The 26,151-nt window shown below is 39.6% G+C and overlaps 1 protein-coding gene across 1 annotated transcript in view; it reads right to left on the reverse strand.

The window, feature by feature from the left end:
• Positions 1-10,989: 10,989 nt before the first annotated feature.
• Positions 10,990-26,151, reverse strand: part of DNAJC12 (DnaJ heat shock protein family (Hsp40) member C12) — a 34,626-nt gene continuing 19,464 nt past the window's right edge. Inside the window, exons 3-5 of the mRNA XM_001503569.5 lie at positions 25,598-25,737; positions 16,883-17,087; positions 10,990-11,534 (exon numbers count right to left, since the gene is read on the reverse strand). Of these exons, the coding sequence (XP_001503619.2) occupies positions 11,440-11,534; positions 16,883-17,087; positions 25,598-25,737 (440 nt within the window). The 3' untranslated portion in view covers positions 10,990-11,439. The remainder of the gene's footprint in view (positions 11,535-16,882; positions 17,088-25,597; positions 25,738-26,151) is intronic.

A 26,151-nucleotide genomic window follows, 5' to 3' on the forward strand; every position in this document is an offset into this window, starting at 1 on the left:
TTCTGATGTCTTCTCTTGAGCAAAGAAAAATCTTCCTTCCAAGTGCTTGTTAAAGACCCACAGTACTGTGTCACTCTCTTGTTTCCTCTCTGAAACCAGTTGCAAGGCTTAACTCTCATCACTAAAAAGCACAAAACTTTTAATACCAAAGAATCTCCCCTGGGCAAGCGCTTCGGTTGTCCTAGTGCAGCTTTGGGCATTGTACCAAGGCATAAGCAGTGTCGGAGCACAGCTAGGTGGGAAGCCCTGGGTGGGGAGGAGGGGTGCTCTCAGAGTCTGAGCCCCAAATAGGAAAGAGCAGTACCTGGCAGAGCCCAGAGAAAAGAGTTACAACAGTTACATGTGGACAAATGGCTTCCTCTCTAGCTCTCTGAAAGAGAATTTTTACCATATATTTGTGCAGATTTACCATAAATACAGTGTTGTGGCAGGCTGCATTCACTGAGTGTCTACTATGTGTGAGACCAGGGGCTCGGCGAGGGTAGTGAACCTGAACACCGCTTGTTCCAGGGGTGAGCAAGAAAATCTCTGTCCTACAGAGTCCACAGTCTTGTGCCCACCATAGATGGTAACCAACGACAAGACAGTGTGGTGCAAGCTACCATAGGTGCAGGTTGGCTCAGGTGCTGAAGGAGCCCCTGAGCCAGAATAAGGCGAGCAAGGAAGGCTTCCTGGCGTAACCCAACATCCTCACTTTACTGTGGAGAAAATAAGACCTTCGTATTTAACAGCTTGCCCAACACCTGCAAGTTAGAAAAATCCAGGTCTCGTGACCCGGAGAAGGAATTAACAATGGCCCAGAGGAACATGGCGGATTCAGGGCATGCAAGGGGCTTGTCGAAGCTGCGTAGATTTGTGAGGTAGCTTATGCATTTTTCTGGTTTTCTGTAAATCTGTCCTTCCTTACTTCCACCTCAAACTCTGGCTCTTAGATTTTCAGTTTTCTGTCATTCTTATTCAAAGTAAAAGAGTATTGTGCCCAAGGTGGACACATGGTGAAGGTATTTAGATTATGATGTGGTAGAAGAGGAAGCAGAGAAAAAATGAAGAAAAAGTTTAAAGGAGGAAAAAGTTTAAAGTAGTTATATATTTATTATTTTATTTTTTTATTATGGAATGCTTTAGTTTCCTAGGGCTGCCATAACAAAAAAACACAAACTGGGTGACTTGAACCAAAACAAATCTATTGTCACACAGTTCCCGAGGCTAACAAGCAAGGTGTCAACAGGGCCGTGCTCCCTCTGAAGGCTGGAGAGGAGAATCCTTCCTTGCCTCTTCCTAGCTCTGGGGACGCCCATCAACCCTCGGTGTTCCTTGGCTTGCAGCTGCCCCACTCCAGTCTCTGCCTCTGCCAGTCACGTGGCATTCCCCCTGTGTGCCTCTGTCCCAATTTCCCCCTTCTTTTCTTTCCCATCTTTATTGAGGTGTAATTGACATATATTGTATAAGTTTAGGGTGTACAACATGTTGATTTGATACATTTCTATATTGCAAAATGATTACAATAGTATTAGCTGACACCTCCATCATGTACACAATTGCCGCGTCTTTCTGTGGTAAGAACATTTAAGATCTACCATCTTAGCTACTTTCAAGTATGTAATACAGTATCTATAATCTATATATATTATATAAACTATATAGATTATATAAACTATAATCACCTTGTTCTACATTAGATCCCCAGAATTTATACATCTTATAACTAGAAGTTTCCACCTTTTGACCAACATCTTCCCATTTCCCCCACCCCAGCCCCTGGTAAACACTATTTTCCTGTTACCATGAGTTTAGCTTTTTTGGGTTATACCTATAAATGATATCATACAGTATTCGTCTTACTCTGTCTGACATTTCACTTAGCATAGCACCCTCGAGAGTCATCCATGTTGTTGCAAATGGCAGGATTTCTTTCACTTTTGTGGCTGAATAATATTCCATTGTATATATATACCACAACTGCTTTATCCATTTATCTGTTGACAGACACTTAGGTTATTTCCATATCTTGGCTGTTTGTGAATAATGCTGCAATGAACATGGGAGTGTAGATATCTCAAGATCTTGTTCTCATTTCTTGGGATATATACCCAGAAGTAGGATTGCTGGATCAGATGGTAGTTCTATTTTTAGTTTTGTTTTTTTAATATTGGCACCTGCGCTAACATCTGTTGCCAATCTTTTTCTTTTTTTTCCTTCTTCTCCCCAAAGCTCCCCAGTACATAGTTGTGTATTCTAGTTGTGAGTGCCTCTGGCTGTTCTATGTGGGGATGCCACCTCAGCATGGCCTGATGAGTGGTGCCACGTCTGTGCCCAGGTTCCAAACCAGTGAAACCCTGGGCCACCAAGTGGAGCACACAAATTTAACCATTCAGCCACAGGGCCGGGGCCTATTTTTGGTTTCTTAAGGAATCCCTGTACTGTTTTCCATAGTGGCTGTACCAATTTACATTCTCACCAACAGTGCACAAGAGTTCCCTTTTCTCCACATTCTTGCCAACACTTGTTATTTCTTACCTTTGTGATGATAGCCATTCTAACAGGTGTGAGGTGATATCTCATTGTGGTTTTGACGTTGAGCACCTTTTCATATGACATGTTGGCCATTTATATGTCTCATCTGGAAAAATGTCTACTCAGTTCCTCTGCCCATTTTTTAATTGCATTCTTTTTTTTTTTTTTTTGCTATTGAGTTGTATGAGTTCTTTATATATTTTGGATATTGACTTCTTATCAGGAGTTGATTTGCAAATATTTTCTCCCATTCCATAGGTTGTGTTCTTATTTTGTTGATTGTTTGTTTTGCTGAGCAGAAGCTTTTTAGTTTGATGTAGTCCCACTTATTAATTTTTGTTTTTGTTGCTTGTGCTTTTGGTGTCATATCTAAAAAATCATTGCCAAAACCAATGTCAAGGAACTTTTCCTCTATATTTTCTTCTAGGATTTTTACAGTTTCAAGTCTTATGTTTAACTTTAATCCATTTCAAGTTGATTTTTGTGAGTGGTATAAGATAGGGGTCCAATTCCATTCATCTGCATGTGGTTATCAAGTTTTCCCAGCACCATTTATTGAAGAGACTGTCCTTTTCCCATTGAGTATTCTCGGCCCGCTCATCAAATATTAGTAGACCATATCAATTTCCCCCTTCTTATGAAGACACCAGTCACATTGGATTAGGGCCCACCCTAGTGACTTCATCTTAACTTGATTTCATCTGAAAAGACCTTATTTCCAAATAAGGTCACATCCCCAGGTACCAGGAGTTAGGACTTTAACATATGTTTTTGAAGGAGACAATTCAACCAATAATATGGAGTATTTCAAACATAATACATATGCAAACATATACAGAAATACAGAGTCTAGTATAGTGAACACTTAGGTACCTATCTCCCAGGTTCAACAACAACAATGCACAGCCAATCTAGCTTCAGGCAGGAGAGGGGAGGGAGTAAAAAGACAGCAGGGGATGGGGGGACTCGAGAGGAAGTGTTAGATCCAGGGGCCACAAGGCTGCACTGAGAGGAAACTAGAGGTAGGGAGAAGTGGCTCAAATAGTGGCGGGGAGTGGCTAGCGACAGACTTTTAAGAACAAGGAGGTCTGGTATGTAACTTTATACCTTACATGTCAGCCACTCAGAAATTTTCTCTTTCCAAACACACCAAACCCTGTCAAGTCTCCAAGCTATTCCTTCCACTAAAAATACCCTCTTCCACTCCTATCCCAGCCCTTCAGCCTGGAGAACTCTTCCACATCCTTCAAAACCCAGCTCAGATATCCACACTTTTGTGAAGACCTGTCTGACTCCTCCCCCTAAAGTTGACTTACTCCTTTATTTGTGACTTCACAGGGCTTTGAACACACCTCTGCTACAGCCCTCCACAGATTGCAGTCATTATCTGCATGCATCTGTGAGTTTCCCACTAAACTGAACTGTGGGTTCTTTGAGGGGAGGGGCAATGTTGGTTCATCTTTGCATCCTATGCCCTTAGCACAGTGCCTGGCACATAGAGAGCATTCAATAAATGCTTACTGAATGCAAGAAAAATTAGAGGAGGAGAAAGGAAAGGAAAAAAGGGAAGGGAAAGCAAACACAAGATTGAAAGAAGAGAAGAAAGAAGATATAGAGGCAAGAAAGGAGGATATATGCAAAGCAAACAAGTGACCTTGGCAAGGTAGAACCAGAGAGCTTGAGTTTCGGGTCACAAGGCCAAGATCAAATCAGACCTTCAGAAATGTTTCTTTGGCCAGCATAGCATTTTTTAAATTTTAATTTAACAATAAAAATTTAAGAATCACATCGAAATCCAGATTTCTAGCTTCTTAAACAAAAATAGAGCTGTCTAGCCTAGCCTGGGCCTAGCCTCCTCCATGGTAACCAATGGCTGGATCTGAACACACTTTTCTCCCGTCACCACAGTCCCCAGCACTCCCTATTGTAGTCCCAGCATGGAGGTTGAGTATTGCTGGCCACTTAGCATTATGCTTGTGCTCTTGGTTCTCTTATAATTGGCCTACTTTATTCATTTACTTCACCTGCCTGGCTCTTTTAAACATTAGAGTTTATCAGGCAGTCTGCTCCATTTAGATGCTCTGTAGCTACAAAACAAAAAATGACAATGATAGTAATGATTATTCTAGAGCAGCCTGTCCAATAGAACTTTTTGAGATGATGGAAATGTTCTATAGTCTACACTGTCTACTAGAGTAACCACCAGCCACATGTGGCCCTTGTGCACTTGAAGTATGGCTAATGTGACTGAGAAACTGCATTTCTAATGTCATTTCATTTTAATTAATTTAATTTTAATTTTAATGGCCACATATGGCTAGTGGCTACTGCATTAGAGATGCAGTTCGAGGGCAGTGTTTCTCAAGATTTAACGTGCGTAGGAATACCTAAGGATCTTGTTAAAACACAGGTTACAATTTAGCAGATGCAGAGTGGGGCACAAGATTCTGCATGTCTAATAAGTTCCCAGGTGATGCTGATGATTCTGGTCTCTGGATCACACTTTGGGGAGCAAGATTCTAGAATGGTGACGTTCAAACTTTAGCATGCACGAGAATCCCCTCAAGATTCCACCGAGATTCGAAACAGATTCCTGGGCCTTACCCCTCACAGATTCTGATTCAGTAGGTCAGGGGTGGGGTCCAATAATCTGCATTTGTAACAAGCCCCCGGGGGATGCTGGAGCACCATTCTAGAGAATGGAAAGGTGTTCGGAAAAAATAGTTTTAGTCACTCTCTGATTTTCTTTCCCAATTTCTACTATTAACAGTAGACATTTGTGTCCTACATCAAGTAGTTACTATCCCGTTTTACTGATGAGGAAACTAGGCACAGGGAGGTTAATGAGCTTGCCTAAGGTTACACTGAGGCTAGGTGCTGCCTCCAGAGCCACCCTCTTAACCACACACGTTGCACCATGGATGTTGCCACCGTGGATGTCTGCCAGCAGAGTGCCCCCGCCTTGATGCATAGATTCCCTGATTCCTTGAATTTAGTCCAGAAGAGAAGAATCAAAACGAGACTGTTCCACAGGAAAACCACAATTTTCCTGGTTTCGTTTCATTTCTTGGTAAAATGAGGTTTACATGTCCTCATTTTATAAGAGAGGAAGCAAGTCTCAGAGAAGTAAAAGTAAAGACTTGCCTAAGGGCACAGAGCTAATCATTCCTCTTGAGGTGTTTTCTGGTGAACAACCTTCATGTCAGCTTCTTTTTTAGAACCTCTGGGGTGGGATCCAGGCATCAGGGTTTTCATGCTCCCCAGGTGATTTCAAGGTTGAGAACCAATGATTTAAGAAAAAGCTAAAAATAAAATAATGTTTTCCATTCTATCATGATTTTTGGAATGTAAAAAAAGCTGCAAATTCCTCAAGAAAGTGAAGTCAGTTGTGAGGTTCAAACAAGATTCATGAGAAAATGCTTTGGAAACTGTTAAAGGTAGGAGTCACTATTATTATTATCATTATTAGACCCTATTTTAGAGCCTCCCCTAATGATCTAACAAGCTGGAAAATATTTAATATACTTTACTTCTATTTAATATGTTAAATATAAGCTTATTTCATATACTTTATTCTGAAGACAAATCACCTTTATCTTCAGAAGCGGGATGCTACCAAGAATGGCATCTAATTCAGCCGAATGTGAAAAGATAATTGAGGTGGTTGGAACCGGTGTACATATAGATATATCTACTTAACTATAATCTCTCCCTTGCTATCTCTGCCTTTTTCTTAAAAGAACAGTAAGAAGAGTTATTAGAAAGAATGATGGAGAAAACACAGTCTCATTCTCTGCCTTCCCTGTCGTTGCTAATCCTTGACTTCTACTTCTGGACTACACACTCCTCACCAGTTCCCACACTGTCCTGGCTCCCACAGGCAGCTCTGGACCTGGTTCGGAGCCCAGAGCCTGTGTTCTACAAAGGGGGGATGCTTATTTCCAGCCACAGGTAGAAGAAACGGGATCAGAGAGCTCAAGTGATTTTCCCTAAATCCCACCATAGGTTAGAATCAGAGAAAGGTCTTGTTTTCCATAAACCTAACCTAGATTCCACTAGGAAAACGTTTACTCTTGGCAGCTAATTAATACAAGAAATCATGAATGCAAAAACATTGGAAGAAATGGAAGAGCCTGGGTAGGAGGAGAAAGGACGAGACTGAGCCGCCTGATGCAAAATATTCCCCCAAATGAGGGAAAGATGACACAGAGAGCCGAGAAGTAATAATGCTGAAGACATAGCCACACTGATACATATCACAAAACCTCAAATTGAAGGGAATTGAAGCCTTTCATTGTGAGACATTTCATCATTTTCTCAGTAATTGCATCAGTTTTACAATTTCTTCCATCACTGATTCCCCAGTAGTCCTGGCATCTCCTCTTCTGTGATGTGGAGGTGGCGGGTAATGGTTTTTGCCTCCAGGAAATTAAAGACCCCTCTCAATAGCTGCATTAGTCATCGATCCTTGCTGCTGTGATTAATCTCGTAACCACCATCAAATCTGGGCGCAGAAAGGATATGAAAATTCATAAGCAGGAAAACAACCTTATCTTCTCCTTATCCAGTTCTTTCTGTACAAGAAATATCTGCAAAGTCTTTTTTGCATTTCTAATTTGCTCATCAGGGGGCATATTTTTGACAGGCTTGGATATGTCCATTGGAGACTGGAACCTATTTGGGATCATAGGAAATTGTGAACTCTGCCTAGGTTTTCCAGAGTCGCTCTGTTGAGTTGCCTGTTGCTCTGTTACTTAAAAGAGCTAAAATGTTTCAGAATTGTACTTCAAGATTTCAGGACACCCAGAGGGCAGGAAGCCATAACAGGAAAAAAATACCCTGTTCTCTTCCTGTCTCTGTGGAAGGTACCAGAAGAAAAGTGTACTCTGGTTTTATTATTGCTTTATATCTTGGGCAATCAGGGTATCAGGGGTTATGGAAAGTGCTGGGTAAATGGTTCCATGAGCACAGTGCTTCAAACTGAGCCACTCAACAAAGTCTAGCCTAAAGTGAAAAAAAAACTCAAAGCAAGAATCCCAAAGAAAAAGCACTATTTTCTGGGTTTTCCAATTCAATGACCCTAAGAGCTGTGAAACTTGCCAAACTGCCTAAGAATATAGTAATCAGATTCTAAATGTGCATATATACTCCTTGATCCATTCCAGTGCTAGGTATTTGTCTTACAGGTATACTTCACACACAAGAAATACTATGCACAGAACTATCTGTTACAGCGTTATTTGTAAGAAACCTGTAGGAACCTTGAAAGGCATCAATAGAGGACAAATTAAATAAATTATGGTTCATCTATACAATGGAATACCACAGCACATAAACAGAATAAAGTAGCACTTACATACTAAAATGGAAAAATCTCTAAGATATATCAACTGAATAAATGGAAGGCGTGCAGCCATGTAAATTATATGCTACTATTTGTGTACAGAAAAGAAGAGAAACACATATATGTGGGTAAATGCACAGAATACCTAAAGAAAGATATGCAAGAAGTGGTGCCTCTGAGATGGAGAATTGGGGGAAAGGGACTGAGGAAGGGAGTAAGGGAGGATGAGAGGCCATAATTCTGCTAACTGATGATCACAAGACTTAACACATAATAATATAATAAGCATAGTAATTAATATACATTGTGCTTACTATGTGCTATGCATGTTCTAAACACATTACATACTTAAACTAATTTGATATACTCCTTTTAAACTGTAAGATGTTCTTATATCTTATTTCACTAAACCTGTCATGTTTCACTGGATTATCAACTACTCAAGAACATAAACATGACTTAAGAATTTTTATATCCTGCATAAATGCTAGTACAATTTTTAAGACATAATAATGTTCTCAAGAAATATGTGCCTCATTCATTCATTCAATATCAAATATGAGAGAAATTATCTTCACCATTTAGAGCTAACTTAAGAGCTTAATAACTTTTATGTAAAGTTATCTTTTCATAATCAGTTTGCTATATCATGAAGTTGAGCCATAATCCAAAAATAAATGGCTTTGAAAATGTGCTACTATGCATACATATGATTGTGGTTGTGATGAGGAATTCAAACAAATTATTGAAGATTTGTCCAGTTTTCTCCTTAGTTTTCATTCAAAGAGCAAAACTACTATCCAAGCACAGTCCCCTCCCTCTTTAAACCTTGAGTTCAGGGGAGTATTAAGTGTTTGAGAATAAAGCTCTCCTACTAAGTTCTATGGGATCAAGTATAAACCCCCATTAAAGTGGAGCTATTTCTCATTTCTTGTTTGGCAGTTTCTGGTATCATGAGAGAGAAAAGCAAACAAGACCTAGTGCTCAGTCTTGTCAACAATTGAGAGCAGCCCTCGGGAGTAGGAGTGGTTTCCGCCTGGACCAATCATTACAGGTCATCAATGATGTAATCAGACAGTCTACAGGGAAAAATGGGAAAAAATTAAAACCCTGATTCTTAGATTCAAAAACTCCCTCATTCAATCTAGTATTTTTGGAATGCCCACCTGGGCCAGGCAGGCATTATGACAGGCAACTGTAATCCAAAAGCTCATTTTATTAATTTAACTTGCCATATTTTTCACCACAGGGACATACCTAGTGAGCTGCTGAGCCTGCAGAGGCCGCCCAGCGCCCGTTGCCCCAGCTCTGCACTGCATCCTGGTGCTCGCTGACTGCTCCCTGCCCTCCTGCCGGACCCTGGGGTCCCCCAGCCCAGGCCTCCCCTGAGGCCCCGACTCTGGAGAGGAGCTCCACACACAGCCTGGCTGAGCCTGAGATCCAGCCTTCCTCACACCCACTCCCACGCAGGTCCTTGGCCTTTTAATGTTCTTTGAATATCATTATTTTCTAATAAAATAAAAATCAAGCCTCAAAAAATATAATTGTTTTCTATTTATGAAGTAAAATTTGCAGATATGGTAAAAGTGTCAAATCACGTTTTACCAAAGTGGTGAAATATGGATAGAAATAATTTGCTAAATGGCTGGCCCTGACTTTTGGATTTGACGAAACAGTAAAAATTCAAATGAAACTAAGGGAACCAACATAGGGTTGTATTTGTTTAAAAAAAAAAAAAAAAGCCTTTCATCTATGTTATGGACTAAATTGTGTTCCTCTGAAACTCATATGTTGGAGTCACAATCCCCACCCCCTCAGAGTGTAACCCTTTTTGGAGATAAGGCCTCTCAAGAGGTGATTAAGTTAAAAGGAGGCTGTTGGGGTGGAGCCCTAGTCCAATATGGCTGGCGTCCTTGGAAGAGGAGGTAGAGACACCAGGGACACACGTGCACAGACGAAGGTCATGTGAGGACGCATCCAGAAGGCAGCAAGCCAAGGAGAGGCCTTAGAAGAAACCAAACCTAGAGACCCCTCACTCCAGGACTCCTCGCCTCCGGAACTGTGAGGAACGTTGTTAAGCCACCCAGTCCGTGGTACTTTGCTGTGGCGGCCCTAGCAAACTAACACAATCTCCTACGGTACTATTTTGTCAAAGGAAGCACATTTTAAACCACAAAGGTAAGAAGGACATAATTTCTGAATAATTTAGCTTTTTTTTTTTATATAAAGTTTTTTTTTTTAAAGATTTTATTTTTTCCTTTTTCTCCCCAAAGCCCCCCCGGTACATAGTTGTACATTCTTCGTTGTGGGTCCTTCTAGTTGTGGCATGTGGGACGCCGCCTCAGCGTGGTCTGATGAGCAGTGCCATGTCCGCGCCCAGGATTCGAACCAACGAAACACTGGGCCGCCTGCAGCGGAGCACGCGAACCTAACCACTCGGCCACGGGGCCAGCCCCTGAATAATTTAGCTTTTTAAAAAAAACTTCCTATATTCTTACTTTTCGCATTTTGCTGTAGACGAATGAAAACTCTGTCATTGACTAAGGAACCCCTGCTCTAAAATTGTTTTTCTTCTTAATTTTTAATTTACTTGTTTGCAAACTAAAAACTAACCATAGACTACACATGACCATCAATAATTCCAACCTAAAGGGACCGGCCCTGTAGCCGAGTGGTTAAGTTCGTGCGCTCCACTTCAGTAGCCCAGGATTTCGCCGGTTCGGATCCCGGGCGCAGACATGGCACCGCTCGTCAGGCCATGTTGAGGTGGCGTCCCACATGGCACAGCCAGAGGCACTTACAATCAGAATATACAGCTATGTACTGGGGGGCTTTGGGGAAAAGAAGAAGGGGAAAAAAAGAGATTGGCAACAGATGTTAACTCAGACGCCAATCCTTGACAGAAAGAAAGAAAGAATAAAAAAATAATTCCAACTTTAAAAAGATATGTTACCTAACATGCCCATTTTCATAGTTAGAACACAATTTATAAATTTATCACTTGATATAACAAAAGAAATCTTATTTACTCAAATAAATAAAAGCCTTTTAAATTTACAATTATTAAAATTAAAGTAGAAATACCTATTCAAATTATTTCCAAAACACAGTTGAATTATAAATTCATCATGAACTTTGGGAAAATTGTTTATTTCACACTATGCGGTTTAGACAAGTAATTTCATGTTTCATTTTAAGTCAAGAGTCAGAAAACATTTCTTGTACACCCAGCACTAATAAAGATCATGGTATATCAATGAAATATTTAAATACAGAGATAGATTTTTTTCATGGATGTCTATAAAGAACATTAACAGGAAAATGCACATAGTACAAGCTACTTTGAATCTAAGAGCCTTAGTTTATTCAAATGTTGAAAGAAATTAATCTTCTGAAATTTTTCTCATTTAAAAAACATCATGAGAATGGGTTCAAGGATGGAGGAATCAATCAGTACTCAGCAATTCACAAACATGACATATAAACATAACATCTTTAAGATTTGAACAAAGACGGCTTGTTAGCCGCACAGGAGACGGTCTTGCTCTCTTTCTCTCTCTCTCCTGTGGAGCAGGGACATTTCATATTTCATAGTTTCTGAATTTCCTCAGGAGTTCTGAGGGAGCATCCCCAGACCAGCGGAAACGAAGGTGCCAGCGGTTCCCATGTGAAAGAGCTTTAGAAGAGAGAAGAGAAGATCTTTAAAACAGAGGTAGGAAAAGAAAACAGCTTGGTGATAAGATTTCACGGCAATAAGTAAAATGTAGGGGTAAGTCTTTGGTATGAATTATTAATATCTTACAGAAACTGATTAACTTAAGCAGACTTTTGAATTCTTATAAACAGGAATTCATTTATATGGATGACAGGACCTCACATGCATAAACGATTAATAATAAGAGGATATTTATAGATGTCCCCAGTAGTGGGAATTTTGACAATTCACCTGCAAAGAAATTGGAAACAACTTTCAAACAGCTGCCAAAAATAAAAGGTCAGTGTTAAGGGATCCCTGGAAACACAAATAATTTATTCCACAATAGCAAGATTTTTTATTCTAATAAACAACTTTGTTGAAAACTAGAGAAAAGTTCATTTTTCCTTCCCTACTGGAGGAAGTATAAATTGGCAAAACTCTTCTGGCAGGCTATTTTGCAATGTTTATCAAACTCATTAAAATGCATAAACCTTTAACGCAATAATTCTATTTCTAGAAATTTGTCTTAAGGAAATAATCATAGATGTGCTTAAGGTTTTAACTATAAAGATGTTTATCATGATACCATTTATAAAAGTTTTTTTTTTTTAATCAAGAAACAATCTAGGGGCCGGCCCCATGGCCAAGTGGTTAAGTTCGTGCGCTCTGCTTCAGCAGCCCAGGGTTTCGCCAGTTCGGATCCTGGGTGTGGACATGGCACCACTCATCAGGCCATGCTGAGGTGGCATCCCACATAGCACAACCAGAGGGACCTACAACTAAAATATACAGCTATGTACTGGGGGACTTTGGGGAGAAGAAAAAAAAGGAAGATTGGCAACAGTTGTTAGCTCAGGTGCCAATCTTTAAAAAAGAAAAAAAAAGAAACAATCTAAATCTTCAGCAGAGATACGTGGTTAAAAGGCTTTGCTATAGTCATTAACAATTTTTTAATATTTGCGGTCATAGAAAATGCTCGTTAACATATTGCTATGACAGGTAGTTGAAAAACAGTTTATACATTCCTAAATTCACTATTTACACGGGCATCTATGTAAAAAATTTTTAAAGTCTACAAGGAATTATCCCTAAATGTTAACAGTTATCCCTGTATAGTTGGAATAGATGCGATTTTCATTTTTTATACTCTTTTTTTGTTTATCTATATTTTCTTATTTTTCTGCAATGGACAAGTATGCCTTGTGTCATTTTTTTATGTTTATAATATTGCTAATGAAAAAGCAGGTTACAGAATAATATATAAAATATGCTTCCATTGATATTTAGAAATATTATCGAAATACTGTCTAGTCAGGATAAATATACACAGAATAGTTGACAGTGGTTATCTCAGGAAAACAGGATCTGTTTGCACTTTTCTGGAATTATCAGAGAAAACAAACCTAAAAGAATTTCCATTTGGGGAAAAAACAAAAAGGAAATTATTTCTGACTACCTGATCTTTTTAGTTTTAGGTATACTGACATATATAAAAAATATACCAAACGATCAATAATAGATATGTCTCTAGGTGGTAAGATTACTAGTTGTTGTATTTTCTTCCTTTTGCTTGGCCATATTTTCTCACATCTCTGCAGTAAATGTATGTTATTTTATAGTTTGAAAAAGGTATATTCTAGTTCGAAATAGGTCCCCAGACAAGAATTTGAATGCAAGTGGCTAATACGGGTCGTGATTCCAGGAGGCCCTGGTAGGGAGGTGAGGCAGGGAACCAAGTCTATAAAAGGTACATTATCAGGCAAGTTACCACCCTCGGCAGCTGGGGCTTCATCGCTCTGGAGACCCCTGGGAGACACTATAAAAACCCCTCAGAGTTATCCTCCTTCAGGGGTAGAGGAGCCTCCCGCTCCCATTCATTGTTGTCTGATGGCTACACCCAAAGACTGTTTACTCCTTGGCAGTTACCACCTGCTCCCTTGCTGCCAAGCAGGCTCCACTGCCAGAGGAAGCGGTCTGGTAGAAGCCATAGGGTTGGCAACGCCTGGGAAGGTGGATGCCCACAGGATATGGCAGCACACAAACAGCATATGCTACATTTGAAATTTTTTTTTCACCTCAGGATGTTACACAAACTATTTGGTTCTAGAATTGTATTTATCAGGCGGCATATTTATTGCATATTTAAATGGAAAGAAAGTACAAGTGAGATTGTCTCGCATGCTGGTTTTCAGACGCCGTGCTCCCTATTTTACTGGTCGCGATGAAGAGTTAGAATATGACAGAGAGGGGCTGGCCCCGTGGCCGAGTGGTTAAGTTCGCGCACTCCGCTGCAGGCGGCCCAGGGTTTCGCTGGTTCGAATCCTGGGCGCGGACATGGCACTGCTCATCAAACCACGCTGAGGCAGCGTCCCACATGCCACAACTAGAAGGACCCACAACGAAGAATATACAACTATGTACTGGGGGGCTTTGGGGAGAAAAAGGAAAAAAATAAAATCTAAAAAAGAAAAAGAATATGCTGGGGACTATTTGATGGCTATCATCACAGAAGAGGCATCAAAAGGCAAACTCCAAAGTAAATACCACGCACTACTTGAGGAAATTAGCAAATATGCTGAAAAGTTCTGTGAGAAGCCACTCGGGGCTTGGTAAAGCTGACATGAATAATATTTCTTAAATGTTGATGTTATAAAAATTTACACTTCAGTAAAGTGAAATTATAAATAATCATGCAACTACACTTTGGTATATCAAACCCCAACATTAAGGCACTACTTAGAACACCCAAAAATCTCTTAAACAACATTTAGAAAATACTGGTAAATGCAGCCTTTGGCAAAATTTCATAATTCTTATTCTCCAACCACTTCTCAGAATGATGATCTTTCCTCTTCTCACCCCCTTTACTTCGTTCCTCAAGCACAGGAAGAGAATATCCTTCACAATGAGGGCATCAAAACCGGCATCACAATTTATTCTGAGTAAATCATTTTATATCTACACTGTGGAATATTTATCAGCTGGTAAAAAGAATGAGTTAATTCTAAATGTAAAGGTCTAAGGAGAAATCCCATAATAGTAAAGGCTAACACTAAAAAAACACTTGCCTTGTACCTGGTCTAAATATCTTACATATATTAAGTCATTTACTCCTCAACAAAACCTTACAAGGTAGACACTGATGTTTTGACCATTATATATAGGTAAGAAAACTCAGATACAGACAGGTTAACTCACTTGCCTAAGGTCACACAACTCATCAGTAGAAAGGCTGGGATCTGGTTCCAGAGTCTCCGCTCTTAGCCACTGTGTAACACAGAGGAACGTGCGCAGTCTAATGCTGTTCTTTATTTTTAAACCCCTCATAAGTGAACATCTCCTTACACATGTTTGTATGAGCATAGAGAACAGTGTGGAAGGAGACACACCTGGGCATCCGCACTGGTTACTTCAGGAAGTAGAAGCAGAGAAGGATGGGAGACTGGGGTAGACACTAAGTTATTGTCTATATAGGATTCTTTGATTTTTTAATGACAAGTGCACATTACTTTGGGGTTTTTTGATATCTAAATAACTGTTTTGTTAAAGACAGAGAAAATTTCATGGAATCTTATGAGAGGGATGCTAATGGGGCCTTGGTGTCATGCCTGAGTTTCTGAAGTGTCCAACTCCCCGAGTTCTGGTGAACTCAAACTACATCTGAATCCAAAACACAAAGTCACGGGGGTGCAGAGGGGAGGCCCAGGGGTTCAGGAACCACACATCTGAACATTCCAGGGCTGAAGGGAGAAATATTTGGATATTTGCCTGTGTGTGCACGTGGGTGGGTGTTTGTATGTGTGTGTTTGCTTAAAACTCTGTTTTTCTGAAATTCAGACTTCTGCTTTGATCAGTTTGTTATATTATAACTATTTCCAGTTACAAGGCTGATGCAATCAGCATGCAGACTCTACAGGAGTCTCTTGGGTTACCACCAGCGACCCCTGAATCAAAGTCTAAGGATCTTTATTCCCAGACAGTAGTAAGCATATACAATTTCTCCCTAAAGAGAAATTTGAAGTGACTATTTCTAGAAAATCTATCATTCTCCACAAACTGTCTAATTATCTTCTTTGTTTAAATAAGTGTTCAAGGATGTTCAGGAACCTTCTGCTCGAAAACTGAACTCTAAGGACCAGCCCAGCAGCATAGTAGTAAAGTTCACATACTCTGCTTTGGCGGCCCAAGGTTCACAGGTTCAGATCTCAGGCGTGGACCTAGCACCGCTTGTCGAGCCACGCTGTGGCAGCATCCCACATAAAATAGAGGAGGATTGGCACAGATGTTATCTCAGGGCCAATCTTCCTCACACACACCCCAAAAAAGCTAAATTCTAATGAAGTGTTGTATCACAACCCCGAGCATCAGATAAGAATTTGGAGGGCAGCTGCAGTGTGTGCATACAATACACCTACACAAGATAAACACAGTGGTATGGCCAGATAGATGAAGAAGTGATAACACATCTAACATTTATCTGACACACACCCAGGACCTGCTATAGGTGAATCACTGTGCTAAGCATTTTGCATGGATCTCCTCATTTAATCCTCATGATAACTTTATGAGAAGGTACCATTATGATCTCTGTTTTATAGATGAGAAAACTGAGGTCTGGAGAAGTTGAGCAACTTTTACCAAGTACTCCAGATAACAGGGAGCAGAGGTAGGATGTGAACCTAGGGAGTGTAGTTTGGGAGCCAGCAGCTTAACCTCTATCACACCCTGCTTCACCGGCTCTATACGTGGTGCAGAACATCCACAGAGCTCCTTACAGATACGGGATCTTCTCAGGACAGTGCAGTGCCCTAGAAACAGACTCTGAGGCCAAACTGCCTTAGTACAGACAGCTTGCCTGCCACATACAAGCTGTACAGCCTTCAGAAAATTACTCAACCTCCCTGGGCTTCAGTTTACTCATCTGTAAAATGAGAACAATATTGGTACTAACCTCACAAACTTCTAGTGCGATTAAAGAAACTAATATATGTAAAACTAAAGTCAAACAACACAATAGATGTAAAGTAATATATGTGAGGAACATTCCTGCACATAGTAAACACCTAATAAATGTTAGCTAGTGTTATTTCAGTCAAGTCAAGGATACTCCCAGAGATGTCTCAAATTTTCCTTTGCAAGGAATGCATTGAAGAATATATCTTCTAGTTTCTGTGTCAATGCTAAGTAAGTATCTTTTAAGGTGGTGAACCAAACCTTAAATTTGGCACTACTGTGCAGTTGGGAAATATTGAAAATAAATGCAATATAAAGCAAGCCCTTTAATTTCAGACCTTCTCCATTTTGCAAAGCCACATGACATGACTTACTTGGAGACTCTGGATTTTGTGGGGAGAATGACTTCTCCAGAGACTCAGATTCTTTCTGCTCCATTTTCTCTGTGGTTGAATCCAGCTCCTCTTTCTTCGTTTCTCCTTGCTCGTTCCCTTCCTCATTTTCAGTCTTGCTGGTACGAGTCTGGTCAGATTCTTCCAGCATCAGATCCTTTCTACTTCTGACAGCCCAGTGCATTGACTACATTAATGTAAGCAGACGTATAATATCAAATCAATATTATGTAGTTTTCTATATTTAACGTTCAATATGTGGTAACACCTGAGCTACTATTATAGTGCTGATTAACAGAATGTTAGACTTGACTATTAACTAGATATTAATCAATTAATCTAGATATTAATTAATTAATGCTCTCTGATTTGGAAGACTAGTGATATAAGGAAAAATCCATATCACGGTACAGAGCCAAGAGACCAACATCAGAGAGGTTCAAAGAATGAGACATTTCCTCAGAAAGTTAAACACAGAATTACCATATGACCCAGCAAGACCATTCCTGGCGTATACCCAAAAAAACTGAAAACAGGTGTTCAAAGAAAAACTGATACACAAATGTTCATAGCAGCACTGCTCACAAAAGCCAAAAGATGGAAACAAGCCAAATGTACATTAACTCATGAATGGATAAACAAAAATGTGATATATCCATACAGTGAAATATATTGGACATAAAAAAGGAATGAAGTACTACAACATGGATAGATCTTGAAAACATTATGCTAAATATGACAAGCCAGACACAAAAAGCCACTTATTCTATGATTCTACTTATATGAAATATCAAGAATAGACAAATCCATACAGATAGAAAGTAGATTAGTGGTTACCAGGAGCTGGGGGAGAGGGGAATAGGGAGTGATTGCTAACGTGTACAGGGTTTCCTTTTAGGGTGATGAAAAAGTTCTGGAACTAGATAGTGATGATTGGTGGAAAACATTGTGAATGTACTTAATGCCACTGAATTGTTGACTTTAAAATGGTTAAAATAGTGAGTTTTATGTTATGTGTATTATACCACCAAAAAACAAACAACAAACAGTGAGGCTATGTGCACTGAGCCATGCCAGAAATTAACCGTACTACTACTGTGACCACTATCCCCACAACTACTGCCGTGACCTCCCATCTGACCGTGACCAATGCAGGGCTGGCAAACATTAGAATTCTGGATTATACATCTTCTCTCTAAGAAAACTTATGGCACAAAGCAGCAATTAAATCAATATTTACTATGAAATATTTGACATAACTTTAAGTAGATTCACTTTAGGTGAACTTTTTCAAGTTCAGTTTTCTTCAAATAATAAGAACTTGCTAAATATATTTCCATTTTTTAAAGGATATTATGAATATGTATGGGTACACTATACGAAAGATTTCTAGAAGGAAACACAAGAAATTGCAATAGTGGCTTTCTGAGAGAGGGGAGTAGAACTGGAGTCTGAAATAAGGATGTATTCCCTTTTTATTACATATCCTATTTCATTACTTAGACTTTTTTAACAAAAGTATGATAGTTTTATTATATTTTTGACTTACAATTTTTAAAAACCAGGGACCATAAATTAACAGTGTTGGGTATTGCCCATTGACTTCCGGTATAACTTAAATTTTTAGGCAAACACAAGGTCCAAAACCCTTGAAAACTCTCCCCAGAAACCAGATATCCCAGAATTGTGTCCAGTATGCTTGGTGGCAGTCCTTTGCCCAGTGACTTAATTGTGTAATTTTGCCAGCATAACTCTTGCTGCTTATGGTTGGGTTGAGAGTGAGGGGAAGATCAAAAATGGATCTTCAGAATGGAAGAGTTTGTTACATCGGGAACTGAGGGACAAAGATAAGAGACAGAGTTACTTTCCCCATACGTCCTTCTGTACCTTTTTCATTTTGTGTCCTGCATACGTATTTCCTATTAAAATGTTTAAAATTGGATGGATGGTGGATGAATGGAAGGAGCAATAGATGAATACAGAGCGAGAAAGAGATTGAGAGTTTGCCGTGTCAAGAACATTTCAAGTAGAATAATTAGCAGTGCATCAACCAAAATAATAAACGTAAGCGTCTCCTGAAACCTCCTCTGAATATTATGGGATGCTATTCCTGAGCACTACTGAACAGTTGCACACCATTTCTGTTACTCAAAAACCCAAGGAAAACCCATAAGCCACGTATTTCGGGAAGTGCAAAACCCCAGACAAATTATTTTCCTGACATCCAGGATATTGTTTTCCTATGCTGCAAAAAATAAAGAAAAAGCAAAGCAAAGAAACCAACCCAAACCAACACACTGATTTTCTGAAATCCAAGGTTTGCCGAATAAGCTCAGAGGCGGCAACATTTAAAAACTGTGCCATGGACCAGGGAAGGGGCCACAGCCTCTGGTACACAGGTCCCATGATGCAAGGGTCATGTCACTTTTCATCTTCAGTGCACTTCTTTCCGGGAAAATCTCAACTATCTTATAATACTGGGGTTGTCAACTTCTGCCTATCACTTTATTTACCAGTTTAAACAAAGTAACGCTGGGAAGTGGCAAAATATTACATGTGTACATGGACAAGTTGGCTCACCCAAGCAATGGTGGGGGCTAGGTGGGGGGTGTTCATCAGCATCTTAAAGAGCTTAGACAGATACCACAATTTCTTATCGCCTGTCTCAGGAGCACTAACACTGACCTCACAGGCAGGAGCAAGGAGAAGTACCTCACCAAGAAAAAAGGGAAAGTGCAAAGGGGTAAAATGCCTTCTTGGAAACTTTTAAGTGTAAATGTTAATGGCACATTACATTAGTGTTAATAAATACATAAATAAATTACATTAGTGTTATAAAATAAATTGTGGATAAAAATAAATTACATTAGTGTTAATAAATAATAGCCAAAATGGTCATAAATAGCATGATCTCACTATGTTAAAAGTTAGGTAGATATAGTCAAATGTAGATATATAAATGTATATGTCAATACATATACATAAAATATAGAGGGCAACACAGCTTGAACACACCCTAAAACCATAAGGATATTCAAGCCTTCTGGCCTAATCCAACCAGAGAACTCCCTTCTTCCCACCTTCAACCTATCTCCCCATCTGCAAAGAAGCATCAGCCTGAATCCCCTTCTCAAAATATAATCAGCCCAATCACCGTGAGATCCAGGACCACCCTGTAAAGCAGTTGCTGCCACCATTCAACATAATTGGCTCTCACACTAACAAATGAAAGGGTGAAAAAAATGGAAGAAAATGCACCAAAATGTTAATGTGGCTATCTTCGCATGACAGGATCATAAAATTATTTTTTCCTTTTCTTATCTTTTTCTTTTTTGGTGTTTTCTAAATTTTCTATGACAAGATTATATATATGTACAATTAGAAAACTTAGATTTTAAAAACTAGATGCAGTCATGATTGTCAAAATATATAAGGGGGGAGTTTCTGGGTGCTAGTAATGTGTTTGTTCAGGGCAGAGACGGGGGTTACAGGGTATATAGTTTATAACCATTTGCTAGATGAAGGTGTTAAGCATTTTTCCATTGTTTTTATTTCAAACTGCAACTGTTAACTTTAAAAATGTGCAGTGGCCTCAGCTGGTGTAAAAAATAATCTGGTTTTGGTTTGGTTGGTTTGGGTCTGTGGTTGTTATTGTTGTCATTTGGTTTGTTTGGTTTCTTGGGTTTTCTGCATAAGCACAGGATAGAACAGGCTGGCCAGTGGCCTTCTCTGTGGAGGGAAAAGGATACTGAGAAGGTTAGTAAAAACCAGAGTGTAAGAAATTCAAGAATTCAGGGCCAATGGAGCTGAAAATGTGAGCTCAGATCAGCTGTCTGATAAAGAAATGGCAAGCCACAGGATATACTGGAGTATATGAGGAAGACATTTGGTGTAAAGCTAATTTGCACTAACCTTGCTTTCTCCCCCAAAAGGGCCTGACATGGCCATTGAGCATGCATTGTATATCTGCTTTAAGAATTTGCTGTGTCCCAAAGACAAGAACAAATGCCCTTAAGATAAAGGTGCAACTTCCCCCACACTGGCATTTCCTTAAGGATGAGCATCTCTCCCTAGCCTAGGAATTGATTGCTGCGCCCACCCTGTGACCACCCAGCTCCCCACTGAGTCCATCAATCCCTGTGCTGACAGGGCGATCTTGTGACTATTGTAAAAGGGACATTTCAATCATGTGTGATACATGCTCTTTGATGGTGTACAACCACTCTGTACACCCCCACTTCTTTGGAGTGCCCCATCCCTTTGTGGAAGGACTCTCCCAGGCTACATGGTCCTCAAACCCGGCTCATAATAAACTCACCCCAACTTTGATTTATAGATTGGTTATGGATTATTTGTGTCAACGTATCACAGGTCAGCTAGGTGGCCTGTACACAATGGATCAACTCTGTGCCTCAGTACTTCTTTCTTGGAGTAGAAGTGCCTACAGTCTGCCTTAGATGGGTGGTGAGGATTCATGACTCACCTACAGTAAATGCTTTGAAAGCCGTCAGTGAAAAGATATTCTGAGACAGTAATCTTGCTGATCTATGCCCTTTATAAGTAACTCAGAATAAACTATTTTACTATCAGCCCTCCCCGTATCTACAGATCCCTATCAAAGAAACACACAGGGGAAAATCCTGTAATCTTCTATACAGGCACTTCTCATGCTTTGTAGTGCAATCAAAGGACCAACATAAGAGTGATGCTCAGCAGCCTTGTTTGCTGGGACTCAGTTAGAGCACTCATTTCTGGTTCCCAGAGCGTATTTCTCAGCTCCACTTGGGTATTAGTTAGGAAGAAAAACATTTAACATCAAGTAAACTGTTGTGGAGTAACTCAATACAATAGAATGAGTATCAATAAAATATCAACTGGTAACAGTGTAGAGACTAAGAGGGAGGGAGAGTCTATGCTGCAAAATAAAAAAACTGCAGAAGACAGAAAATCACTGTGTGCATGGAGTAAACTAACATTAAACAGACACAGAGCCTGGGTGCAAAGGCCACTGTCCTTACAGTCTGTGAAATCATTATGTCGTTATTCTGCCTTCTGAATTAACTTGTTTACCGGCTTTCCTTAATGGGTTGGGTTTTTTTCTCTAGGAAGTCATGTTCTTAAACTCTGGACCTTGGTCAACACTGAAATATAAAAAAATTCTGTCTACATGGCAGTAAACATTGAGACAAATAGAAAGAAAAAGTCAATTGACTCAGACAAGCCGTGGATCAACTGAATAACTGTTCAAAATTGACTGGTTATTTTTAGCCTGGATCACCATGAGTGAATATTTTACCTGCCTGGGTGATTTCTGACCTGCTTTCTGATAACATCCAATTAGGACATACTGCCTTCTGAACGAGACCAGAAAGTATTGCATTGCACACAGTTTTCCATCTGGCTGGGGAAACTGGCTATCAAGGCTAGTAGGAAGTTTCCCTGGTAGTCTATAGCCAATTGGACTCACCCCAAAGACACCTCACCCCGCCCGGGAACCCAGAAACAATCGGTAGACAAAAAGGTCCACGAGATGGTGACTGGCAGGCCAACCAGCCCCTCCCCACCTAAGCAATCAATTTGTCAAACAATTAACTCACAAAAAAATATGTTTTTATTACCTCTTTATAAAATTTATAGCAATTGATAGGACATGAGCATTTTTAACAGCTTACGAGAATTTTTTTCAGCAGTTTATTCTGACTGTGGCTTTGCCCCGACCATTTTCCCACAGCCATTCTGCCACATATTTTGGAGCTAGAAGGAGAGCCATTCACACCCTGGGTCTCTGGGGGTAAAACCACTTGGCATGACATGGATGAACTTCCCTAAGATTCTTCGAGCTAGAAAGGTGTCTGTTTTCAAGTTATCCCAAGACACCAAAGGCATGCCTTCACCCAAAATCCTTTTTTTAAACCAACATCACATATCCAAGCTTAAATTTCCAACATATTCATTGACCTGGATGAATTCTTAAAATATTTTTACAAATTAAACTACCAAGAAGAACTTCTAAAAAGGAAAAGAAAAATAGCTAGTGAAGTGATAGGGACTTTGATGTGAGAAAAAAAATACCAGCTACAGTTTCATCATTCTTGGACGGTAGAAACCTGTCACCCCTGAAGCTGTGGCTCATGTGAAGAGTTCTCCCCAAGGAGATTCCCGCGATGTGAAGCTGTGTGTGATGCTGCAAAAGTGCACTGTGATTTGTCCTGCCTTGAAGGTACTGGCACTAATTCTGCTCTCAACCAATGCTTTTCCTTCCAGAGGGATTATATTGCTTAAATAAAAAGCAGAAACATAGGGTTGATGATGTGAAAGGTAGGGATTTTATGAGATTTACCAATCTATAAATGTGTAGGGCAAGTGAACATGCAGATGTGTTTTAGATAGATGTCACCTAAAATTCAAACCCTAAGTTATAACCGTTTAATGGTCAAAATGGCATATGTAATATACCTAACCCAAACACCCCAGTGGTGATGTTTGTCTACAAAAGGATAGACAATGATCTATCAGGTGATGTGCAATACTAAGCATGACAGCTGTTATTAATTTCCCTAGGGGAGGGAATGTGAAAGGATGGACAAATGAAATGCACACACAGGAAGCAGCAACTAAAATGGTACAGAGAGGGGCCAGCCCCGTGGCCAAATGGTTAAGTTTGTGGACTCCACTTCGGTGACCCAGGGTTTCACAAGTTCAGATCCTGGGCACAGACCTAGCACCACTCATCAAGCCATACTGAGGTGGCGTCCCACATAGCACAACCAGAAGGACCTACAACAAGAATACACAACTATCTATGGTGGGGGGAGAAGAAAAAAATAAAAAATGAAATGTTACAGAGAGAGATGAGGCTTTCACATGCAGAAGTCACTGTGAGGATCAGAACAGAAAGTGATGAAAGGAAATTCATAGAAAGTCTATTGAACGAGGGACAAAACATGTGAAACTTGGTGTAGGGGTTTCAAGTCCACTGAGGAAGAGAAACAAAAGCAAGTCAGAAACACGAGGTTCAGCCCAAACAAAGACTGTGCAAGAAAAAATATCACTGCTGATTTACAGCAGAAAGATATGTATCTCATCATTTTTGTGCCACTAATAAAAATAAATCTGAAACCAAATGATAGCCCGCATACTATTTCAATTTTGCTGACAAAAGATACAGCCAGTAAGATCTAAAATGTAATTATTGCAAGACCTCAAACAGTTCACAGTTAAGCGAAATTCAAAGCAGAAATGATGTGTTTGGAGACAGGAAATTAGTATTTAATAGAAATATGTCAGCAATGTAAATTAGAGCAGGGATTTGGAGAGGGGTTTTTGAAAAATCCACAGCTAACTTGATATTAGCAGTTAAAATTAAGTAACAGAGTTCAGTGGATCATCAAGAAAAATGAACTATAAATCAAAAAGCATTAGAGTAACAAGGGTCACTAATTCAGTTGCAGTTATACGATGTCACACTCAGGAGAATGGAAATACGGTTCTGCAGGGGTGGGAGGACCGTGTTTATTTAGTCACTGTCAACAAAAACTTGGATATACACGATGCAAAAGAAAAAAATCTTATTTTTGAGTATTGAAGTTGTCACTAGTTTTTAAAGATTCTCTCTAGTTATTGTGTGCATATATTCCATAATCATGTGGTTAGTCCTTCACAACTGATTAAGCCACCTTAAACAAATCATATGAATACACGTCGTCCCAAAATGAGACGAAGAAAGCAGCTTCCATTTTATGTAGAGTGGCTTTAACCATATATTTTGAGAGTTTTGCATTGTTCTTCCCCATTACTTCAAAGACCCTCCCTCACTATTGCAGGTCTTTTACCAGTGAAAAGGCAGTTTGCTCTAGTCTTCTTAAAATAAAAACCATTAAGAAGGAAATCTAAATGTAACTCTGAAGGGCTGTAATTTGAGAGATGTGAATCACTTTATAGACTAATTCTAACAAGAGTCCCTGGAGATTTGCCTATAGGGTAACTTCTGTATCCTAAGTCACATGTCATAGAACAGTGTCTCTGCAGAAAAAAGCTAGATAATAAATCATGCCTAAGAATGTAGAAACCCTTAAAATTACATTTTCTCTATAATATATAACCGTCAATGTAAGAACAAAATAAATATAATAACAGTATTTATAGTGATTATTTTGATAGTTTTTTTAATGGCATGAGGAAAGATAACAATGGTTTTTAAAGTCTCTCTGCATCTATCCAACAATTCTTTCACCAGAATTTATAACAGGAATAATTTACAAATAATGTGCAACTTTCTTTTATTAATCAGACCTTGTTTTTTATGGAATTTATAAGCCTCGAGGAGAGAACAGACTGTAATGAACTAAAATGATGGAGGAGATGAATTTGCAATGGTTCAAAATTCAGCAGTATTAATGAGCAACTTGAGAAGCACGGTTATCAGAACTTATAAAACAGTAAGTGACAATGGAGAGGGAGTGTATTTACTGAATCAAACAGCCAAAGAGACTGATAAATGTAGTCATAGGCTCTTCTGGTGTTGATCCATTAAATTTCCCCTCACAGGATTTTGTGGACACTGAATTATACCCAGATTCTGCCAGCTTTTTGGTCTTCTCCCTCCGATTGACTACTGACTCTTTAAGCTATTACATGAGTCTAATCCATGGGCAGCCCGAGCTTCATAAATTCACTTCATCCCAGAGAGAAACCTACCGTTTTTACCGAGTCACTCAAAGCTTCCCACTGCTGGAATGGCATCGACATCTGGCTCCTTCGCCAGTGGTCATAGCGGGCTCGACTCTCTTCATTAGTCAGAATCTCCTTTGCCTTCTGCAGTTTCTGAAAAGTCTCCACTGGAAAATAAATCAAAAGATGAGCACTTCCCTCTTAGAGGGGTTGTTTTAAACAATCAAACTGATCTTACTGGAATGTGTCTCTGCTACTTACTAGCTATGTGACCTGGGCCAGTTCACGTCACCAAGCTTTAGTTTCCTCATTTGTAAAGTGTTTCATAAGGACAAGTGAGATCACGTAGGTAAAGTACCTGGCTCACAGTTTATCCACTCCCTTTACTGAGCTCCAGTGACGTGCCAGGTGCTGATGACACAGGTGTGAACAACAGACATGATCTATTTAGCAGGATAGACATTTGTAAACATTGGAAAAATTACAATTTGTCTACTAGGAATAAAATTACCTTTTCCAGTGGTAGTTGTAAGGGAGGGCAGCGACCTGGCTAGCAGAACAGTGTAAATGAAGACTCCAAG

This window comes from Equus caballus, chromosome 1, assembly GCF_041296265.1.
Source record: "Equus caballus isolate H_3958 breed thoroughbred chromosome 1, TB-T2T, whole genome shotgun sequence".
Taxonomy (NCBI): domain Eukaryota; kingdom Metazoa; phylum Chordata; class Mammalia; order Perissodactyla; family Equidae; genus Equus; species Equus caballus.